The sequence below is a fragment of the Scylla paramamosain genome, chromosome 6, assembly GCF_035594125.1.
Source record: "Scylla paramamosain isolate STU-SP2022 chromosome 6, ASM3559412v1, whole genome shotgun sequence".
Taxonomy (NCBI): domain Eukaryota; kingdom Metazoa; phylum Arthropoda; class Malacostraca; order Decapoda; family Portunidae; genus Scylla; species Scylla paramamosain.
The window spans coordinates 24621997-24631996 of record NC_087156.1 but is presented as its reverse complement, the minus strand read 5'-3'; the positions used below and the strand labels follow the sequence as shown (position 1 = coordinate 24631996).

At 40.9% G+C, this 10000-nt stretch overlaps 1 protein-coding gene across 1 annotated transcript in view; it reads left to right on the top strand.

Annotated features, from left to right (window-relative positions):
* Positions 1-4019: 4019 nt before the first annotated feature.
* Positions 4020-10000, top strand: part of LOC135101054 (craniofacial development protein 2-like) — a 7139-nt gene continuing 1158 nt past the window's right edge. The window contains exons 1-2 of the mRNA XM_064004628.1: positions 4020-4112; positions 5839-6351. Coding sequence (XP_063860698.1) covers positions 4020-4112; positions 5839-6351 — 606 coding nt within the window. The remainder of the gene's footprint in view (positions 4113-5838; positions 6352-10000) is intronic.

Below are 10000 nucleotides of genomic sequence, written 5' to 3'. Positions count from 1 at the left end.
GCATGCTGGAGTAATGAGCGAGAGAAAGGCGGTGTTAGCGTAGGAGGGGAGGAAGGGGAGGCAGTGATAGTGAAAATGATGAAAAGCAGTGTTACTTAAGGATATAATAATAGCAGGCAGCACTGATAAAGATTAAAGATGTAGTGAAGATAATGTAGAAATGTGGGAGAAGGAAAGAGTGTGTGTGTGTGTGTGTGTGTGTGTGTGTGTGTGTGTGTGTGTGTGTGTGTGTGTGTGTGTGTGTGTGTGTGTGTGTAAGATAGAAAATAAATAAATAAAAACTCAACGCAGGGGACAAGAGGCAACAACAAGTGTTAAATGGAGGCAGCTTCATAATGTGTTTTTTCCCTTCGAGTTCAAGCTGCCGTGTGTGAGGGAAACACATAATAGGATTAATATTTCAACTTTTTATAGTTTTCCTCCGAGTCACATATATATTTTTCACTTACTCTTCATGGCAACGAGTACACACACACACACACACACACACACACACACACACACACCAGCGATGTTGCCTGTCACTCCACAACCATAAGTTCGAATCCCACTCAAGTCTCTAAGGATTTTTCACAGAGCAAGGATACGGGGTGTGGTGTGTTCGAGGGATCAACTTTACCCACAGTGGTTTCTATGCTCCCTGGGACGACAACAGCTGACGGTCCGAAGTCCAGCACCTGATCAAGACCGTGGTTAAATTACACACGCAATGCTAGAACATTCTCTTTGTTTTGCATTACCTGACTCGACATATCTTTCTACACTGGTGAACCTTTTTCTCAATTAATGAACCTTTAATTTTAATTAACATTACATTTATTTTAAGTGTGTTTCCTGGTGGATGCATCTGTGTGTGTGTGTGTGTGTGTGTGTGTGTGTGTGTGTGTATTACGTGTAAGCACACAAACAAGGCCCGTCAAGTGAAGGAATCAAAGTCCTCACCAACCCTCGCGTGCGTTCTACAACCCCTACCTTGTATTAATTAAGCGTCTGAGTGGAGGGCACCACGCCGGCCAACCGTCACCACCACCACCACCACCATTACCATGAACAAAGCATATGGTGTACTGTCATTACATGCGCTTTACTGCAACCTAAAGGAGGGCATTAAGAGTGAGAAGGACTGCTGGACAGACAAGCTATCAGTATACACGGTCTAAAATTATTGGCTATTTATAACCAGACCTATGACAGGATACACAGAAGAAAACCATGTATGATGTGGATTTTAATAAGAGAAAAGCATTTGAAAAATCGTTCAGGTTGATGAAGTGAATACCTTTTTTTTTTTCCACCGCGGGAAGCACGTTGTAATGGTTGTCATGGTAATACAGGGCTAAGCCTTGGTAACTGCCGCAGAGCCGACGGATTCGTAAATAATAATAATAATAATAATAATAATAATAATAATAATAATAATAATAATAATAATAATGGAGTAGGGAAGGGAAAGAAGGTCGCGCAGTACCCGCACTAATAGATAATGACCGAAGACCAGCCATCCTGCTGTCCATATAATGCGAGCTTTGTCACGACATTCCATTCCGCTAAAAAGAAAAAGAAAAAAAATCAGGCTTTTTTACTGTACGTGAAATATTAATCACTCATTCGGTTTCGTGAGAACGATCAGAGTGGCTTGCGTGGCATGAACGGAACTCTCTGGGCGCGACGTCGTGCCACCCTATCATGTAGTTCAGCGATGCACGGTGGGCAGGTCTGAATGTTACTGCTTCCCTAGTGGCGCTGAAAATGACGTCCAGCGGCTGCAGACTGACTCCTATGGAGAAAAGTCCAAATAATACATTTAAAAATTTAAGTCAATTGCCAAGCGTTACATTTAGACGTGGAAAGGTGGGGCCATCACGTTGGGGGGAGAGGGGACGGTAGGTGATGCACGAGTGATGAACGACAGCCTCAGTCTTCCTTAGTATTACAAAATAATAAGGGTTCGCATTTTACTTATATATCAACGACATTAGAATTGCAAAGAAAACAATAAAATCAATTTTTCATATCTAGACCAGTCTTGACGCTCACTTGAATGTCTGAACAGCCGTCTCGAGTCGTTCAGCTCTATTCTTTGTAAATTTATATTCCCTAAGACCTACAAGTGTATCACTTTACAGATTATCAGACATTGCCACATCAAATCTTCCTGAACTTCATTCAAGATGGTTATAACTGCTCAGACTAAGGAGAGTGAGCGGGATAGACGGATTGGATGGTGGAAAGTGCGCTCAAATCTTTGCATGAGAGGAATAAAGGATCAACAACCAGTGACCTTAAATCTTTCCACTTCACCAAAACCACAGGTGCAAAAATAGAAGTGTGTATTCCTGAGCTTCCTCGTATGATGGATGAAATAATGGAGACATAGATGTTAACTGTTGCATTAGAAGCACACAAAATAGCGTGAGAATGTGTAACAAATCTTAAGCTACGTGAGTTAGTCTTGCCCCTGGTAAAGTCACTAAAGGAGCGCCATTGCGATAGAAAACACACACCGAACCACAAACAAACACAGAACGGTAGGAAATAAGAAATAATAGAAGAATCAAGAGAAGCAGACCTGGCAGGATGAACCTGCTTGTAAATGTACAAAAGTTTTGAACATTCTTCACGGCCGCTTCAATTTTATATTCACTCGGTCTGATAAAGGTTAGCCACAACCTCACCCTTGATAAACAGCCGCAGTGGCGTTCATGGTGGCGGACCTGTCACCTCGAGGAGGTAGAAAGTCGTGAATACTGGTAGTTCGTCGCCGCAAGCCATTATTAAGTTCAATTTATTACAACGTCTGGACCTGATTCTATGACATTATACGCGACATCTTACTTGCTGCGTGACTCACTTCCAGAAAACGTAATGAAGCTGTGCGGAAGAGCATGTGGGACTCAGCAATGCACGGAGATTCAATTTGCCATAGACCTTACAACACTATGGAAAGAATCTCTCTCTCTCTCTCTCTCTCTCTCTCTCTCTCTCTCTCTCTCTCTCTCTCTCTCTCTCTCTCTCTCTCTCTCTTGCAGTATGAGATAAAAGTTGGTGTATCAAAGGGAAGTTTTTGAATTTTTGTTTTAATCCACTTAGTGTTATGCAATCTAAGATGATACTGTTCATACTACATATTTTGGAGTTTTCATCATGTAGAGGAAAAGGCGTTGTGACGTGGGTGACTGGATGGGGCAGACTGAATGGGAGGCAATGAACTGGTCGTAGGTGGTGGTGTTCTGTTGTGGGCTTCCAGGATCAGTATTTTTCCATGCATAATTAAGAGACGTTTTTCCTTTTTGAGTATTTTTTCTACCTGGTTCTGATATTGCAGTGGCCTAGCTTGCTATTAGCTAAGTTTTCAATTTTGTTTTACTTATTTATTTATTATTATTATTATTTATCTTATTTTTTTATTATGTATTGTTCGTCCATGTGCGGCGTTCAGTTTCTGTCTGTCGCATGTCGTGCTGGTGAGTGATCTGATCTTGTTTACTTTGCATGTGTTGTTCGTGTTAACACTGTCCCTGAGTTTGAGGAATGTCACGTGTGGGTCGTGAGCGTGGTAGAGAATCGTTGGCTTTTTTCTCGTTAGTGTGGAGGGAAGGATTAAACTTGCGCGGGTCCAGCTGTCTTTCACTTCGGAAGTCGAAAGAATAATCCATAGTTCTGGTACAAAAGCCGACATCTGATCTAACAGCTCTTCTCTGATGGCATTAATACCTGGCCTGTTGAGTGAACGCTGTTCGTTGACTTGTGGTGGGATGACGATGTGTAGCTATGCCATGAGACAGAGGAAACGTTCTGATAATTCACAATATAGTTGAAATGCCATGGAAAGACATGCAATAAAAAAAAAAAATATTAGGGGTAGCGAGTGAAACTTAGGGATGCTCTTTACCTGACATGTTGGGGAGGAGCGTTATGAAACCGGACCAAGTGTCATTGTTGTTGATGTGATTTGAATACTCGGAGGGAAAGATTTTTTAAAATGCTTGCGATTAATGACTTTGTTTTAAACTATCAACATGGTGGCCCTAAGTGTTATCCACAAGGGTGCACCTAGCAGAAGGGATGTCCTCATTGTCTCATCGACTGCTGCTGAACACGAAACTGAGGAGGTTAGTGTCCCAAAAAAAAAAAAAAAAAAAACATGCCCAAAATAATTACTCACCACAGAAAAAAAAGGAGGGTCAAGACAAAGGAGAGGGGAAGGAGAAAGAGGAAGAAGAGGAACACAGCCAACGGTCTATATAAGACAATAGTGAAGGCAGGTAAAAGATGGACACAGAAGGAATAGATACCTCAGCTTTTTCCCTATATAAACAATAAGCATAACTGTCGCTATGGAATGTCTAGTTATGGAATCCTATATTTCACTTGATTTTTCTTTTTCGAAATCCCAAAAGGTGTGCATGATGTAACAATAAAACAAAGTAGTCAATAAAAGAGCAAATCAATCAGAAACCTATTTACGCAACTTCTATCGTTTGTCAACGCACAGGCGCAAATATGTATGTCTGTGGAAAAGTGGGAAGAGACAAGTACATCAACACGTGACCAAGTGACCCCTGGGAAGACAGGTGTGTTTTGCCTGGAGTGGAAAGGAACGCCCTTGACTAGCATATCAGCATTAAGGTCACTTACCGGTTCATTAGAAAGTATAATGCAAGTGCTAATTTCTCGGCGTCACGAGGCCACTCGGAAGCGAGGCGTGGGGGGAAGAATATTATTAATACTAAAGCAAATTATTCTCTTTAATTAGCAAACTGAAGGCGAAGGAAGGGAAGAAAAGAAGATAAGCAGAGGGAAACAGGGACCAAAAAAGAGAAAAAGGAAAGGGAGGGAAAAGAGGATGGTGAAAGTATGCTACACTCGGCCTACAAAACACACACAGAAGTGATGACGGAAAAAAAAATATAAATAAAAATAAATAAAAAGTGTTGGTGTACACCTGGCGTGAACACGGACGCTGAGGAAACTTTCAGCGAGTCAGTGAAGTTGAAAATATGCATCCACACCACCGTCCTGTGCGTGTGTGTGTGTATGTGTGTGTGATTCACCTACGGTCGTCTGCTGGTCACCCAGCCAGCCGTTCCCTTACGGAAGGAGCTCGGAGCTCATAGTGACCGATCTTTGGGTAGGACTGAGACCACTCACACACCACACACCGGGACAACGAGGTCACAGCCCCTCGAGTTACATCCCGTACCTACTTGCTACCTCCGCGACGGTTCATGGGCCTACTCCACATGAACAAGGAACTGTGGAACTTTGAAGAAGTGTCGCGGCTTACCCTAACCTGCAGGCTTGCCCGGGGACTAGTAGGAGATTCCCTGTAACCAGTTGGGGGCAATAAGCAGCAGGAAAGGACTAATTAACAGTTCCGAAGAGCCAGGATAGGCCTAGCAAGCCACTGATGCTACAGTTTTTGCTCAAGAAACGCAGAACGTGCCTCGGAATCGGACTGACCAAAGGGTAACGAACCGGAATGGAACTGGACATGAAAATAGGAAACAAAAGACAATAAAGATTGCAACGATAAACTTGGCAACATTCAAGGATAAAGAAGAGGAAATAATAGAGATGATGAAGGAAAGAAAGCTGGAAATCGTTGGATTATGTGAAACTAGAATCAAAAAGAAAGGAGAAAAAACATTACATGAAAATTATAAGATCATATATAGTGGTAATGAGGATGGAAGACATGGGGTTGCTATAATGATGTCACCACTGATGGCAGAAAGGATGGACAGTATGGACTGCAGAAATGAGAGAGTGATGGGTATAACGTTAACTATAGATCAGACAAAAATTAGCATTATCCAAACATATGCTCCACAACAGGGCAGAAGTCTGAGGGAGAAAGAGCAGTTTTATGAAACTCTACAGGAAATGACAGAAACAATAAGACATCACGAGAATGTCATTGTCATGGGAGACATGAATGGACATGTCGGACAGAATAGAGATGGAGTAGAGCACGTCATCGGAGAGTTTAGCATTGGCGAAAGGAACCAGGAGGGAGAAAGAATAATAGATTATTGTGTGATGAATAACATGTCCATTATGAATACTTATTATAAACATCAGGAGAGCCATAAATGGACATGGTATCGGTGGAATGCAGCACAACAAGGATATACTGAGAGGTCAATGATTGACCTGTTTCTCACCAACAAGAAAAACATATTTAAAGATGTTAGGACCATACCATCTGTGTCCTTAGACTCTGACCACAGGTTGGTGGTGGCTAAATTAAAAATTGTAAAACCAAAGGAAAAAGTCAAGAAAAAGCAAAAGAGATTCAAACTGGAAAACCTCAAGGACGAAGAGAAGAAGCAAGCACTGCGGCAACTGGTAACATTACGAAAACCAACCGAACTGGAATTGGAAGAAATGAACATAGAAGAACAATGGAATAAATTCAAGAACACTGTGTATGGGGCAGCTGAGGAGACAGTTGGTATTAAAATCAAATATGGAACCAAAAAGAAAAGTACTGCATGGTGGACTTATGATGTTAAGGAAGCAGTCAAAGAAAAAACGAGATCTTTCAGAAAATGGATGAAAACAAGAAACATTGAAGATAGAGAAGATTACGTAGATAAACGAAACAGTGCAGAAGCAACCAAAAGAGCAGCCAAGGAGGACATGTGGATCAAGATTGGTCAAGATCTAGAGAGAGACGTAGAAGGAACAAGAAAATTATTGTATAGCATGGCTAAGAACTATAGGAAAGGAAATAACGAATCAACATAGGTAATAATGAACAAAACAGGAGAACTACTAACAAAACCACAGGAGATTGAAGAAAGATCGAGAGAATACTTCCAAGAACTTCTAAATGTGGAGGATGTGGAAGTGGATGAAGAGCGGAATCTAGATATACAGGAAGAACAAGGAGAGAACCCAAATGAGATCAGTATAGAGGAAGTGAAGGAGGCACTAAAGAAGATGAGAAGCGGCAAAGCCCCAGGGGACGACGAGCTCCCTATAGAGCTATTTAAAACTGCTGGGGAAGAATGTGTAGAGTGGATGAGGTACATTTTCAGTAATGCGTGGAAAGAGGAGAAAGTGCCCCATGACTGGCACAAAGCAATAGTATGTCCAATATATAAGAAAGGCAGTAAAACAGAATGTGCAAATTATAGAGGTATATCCCTGTTATCTCATGTTGGAAAATTGTATGAAAGAATAGTTGAGAAAAGATTAAGAATCTGTGTCGAGGAGAAACTAGGAATATGGCAGTATGGTTTCAGGCCCAATAGGAGCACGACAGATCTAGTGTTCACTTTAAAGATGATAATGGAGAAGAGTTGGGAGTGGAGCATTGATAAATATGTGGCTTTTATAGACCTGGAAAAAGCCTTTGATAGAATTAGAAGAGATTGCTTGTGGAGAGTCTTACAACATCAAGACTACGGCATAAACTCTAAACTGATACGAGTAATTAAGAGTATATATAAGAACACGGAGAGCAGAGTCAAGAACAGAGAGCTGGAGAGTGAATGGTTTAGCATTAAGACAGGAGTGAGACAAGGGGGAGTGCTCTCTCCTTTGCTATTCATTATATACATGGACAGATGCCTGAAGGAAGTGTGTGTAAGGGAGGATAAAGAGATCACGCTGGCCTATGCAGACGATGTCGCTGTCGTGACAGGAAGCCAACAAGATCTTCAAGAGGCCATGACAAGATGGAATGATGTCTTAAATAGGGAAGGAATGAGAATGAACAAACAAAAAACAGAAATAATGAAAGTTGGCAGAATAAAGGAGGAATGTAATATTTACATATAAAACGTTAAACTGAAGCAGACCGACAAATTTTGTTATCTGGGAGTACTTTTCGACGAGGAAAACAGACAGAATATAGAAATTTTAAATAGAATACAGAAGTACAATGCAAATGTCAGTGCATTGTATCCCATACTTAAAGATAAGAATATTCCAACAAAAGCTAAAACCATAATATTTACAACAATACTAAGACCAGTACTTCTATATGGGTCAGAAACTTGGACACTGACAACAAGAACATCTTCACAAATACAAGCAGCAGAAATGAGAGTTCTGAGAATGATCCGAGGTGTGACCAGACTTGATAGAATTAGAAATGAAGAAACCAGAGAGAGATTAGGGATAACATCTATACTGAAGATAATTGAAAAGAACAAATTGAGATGGTATGGACATGTCCGAAGAATGGAAGATACAAGATACGCAAGGAAGTTTCTGGAATGGGTTCCTCTAGGCAGGAGGCCGGTGGGACGACCTAGGAAGCGATGGATGCAGGGAGTTGAAGAAACTACTGAACGAAGAGAAAGAAATCTACAAGAAATAACCAGAGATGAGGATTTCATGGATAGAGACCTTTGGAGAAGATTCGTGGAGGCCGGACACTGACAGGCATTGCCTACCTTGCGTCTGGTGAGAAAGGTGAGAAACCTACTTGCTGCTAGGTGAACAGAGGACACACATTAAGAAGCTCGCCCATTTGCCTCGCCGCGCCCGGGATTCGAACCCGGGCCTTCTTGGTTGTGAGCCGAGCATGCTAACCACTACACTACACGGTGTGTGTGTGTGTGTGTGTGTGTGTGCGTGTGTGAGTGTGTGTACTCATACTGCTATCAGAAAACTCATCACCGGAAGGAAATACTCCATTTACAGCTCACTTTATTTCATTATAACAATTTTTGCTTATCTTTCACGAGTCACTAACTAATAACACACACACACACACACACACACACACACACACACACACACACACGCGCACAGAGGTAATAAAAAAAATAATACCATGCATGCAGCTTGTCTCTCTCATCGATTCTCAGATCTCCATAATGAGCAAGATTTTTGTTACCTCCGGTTTCTGATAACGATACCATCCATAATTTGCTAATTATCAAGGAAATGTATGCTCCATCTAGCAGCTACGGCAACTCAACATATGGGAAATAATCAGAGGTTTCTGCATAACATTACAAGATTGTAATAATAATGAATGAGAAGTGATCTACTGCAACCAGACTTATCTTCACCCGTGCTACGAGAAAACTACGTACGGAAAAGTTACCTAAAAGGTTTCCACATAAATTTATTAGACAGTAATAACAATGATACAGAAAAATGTATTGTAACCAGAATTATCTTCTGTGCACACTTCCAACCTGAAGTCAGTTTCCTCTCTCTCTCTCTCTCTCTCTCTCTCTCTCGCTGTTCATGGAGTCAAGGTAAGTTCTAAAATACAGAGACCGTCAGTTGACAACACAACACTGTACCGATACAAAATATTGCTTTAATGATCCAGAAAACACCAATGCATATCACCTGTTTTTATTTATTTTTTTTTTATCTTTGCCTCTGCGAAACACTGAGAGAAAATAATTGTCCAAGAAGGAAAAGGAGGAGGAGGTTGGGGGTGAAGCAACGACAACGACAAAAATAATGATATCTCAAACATTTATTTATTGTTATGTGTATAGTTTCTTCATTAGGCTATAATGTAGAAAGGGTTTTTAAGATAAAAAGAAGTTAGATACAACACACTTGTACAGTATGTAGTATATAATTAGCTGATAGGGGGCGGGGACCTCGTAGGAAGCGACTCTACAATAAGAAATAATATCAATAACATTATTTTATAAAGGCATTTTTTACAGTGTTCTCTATAAATGCTGAGCTATAAGTCACTCTGAAAAAAAAATATCAAAAAAAGCAGAGCATCAGAAATATCAGTCAAGGTCATAATCATCACCAGGTCACCCTTCTGTTCTGTCTGGTCTTTGTACCCCTTCACTATCTCATTTGAGCCACTTTCATGAAACTCATGAAGTACGAAAAGAACGTCAACGGAGACGTGATGATGATGATGATGATGATGATGATGATGATGATGATAATGATGATGATGATGATGATGATGATGATGAGGAGGAGGAGGAGGAGAAAAACGAAGAAAATAATGGCGAAAATAACAACTTCTACAGCAGTAGGTGCTGCTGTT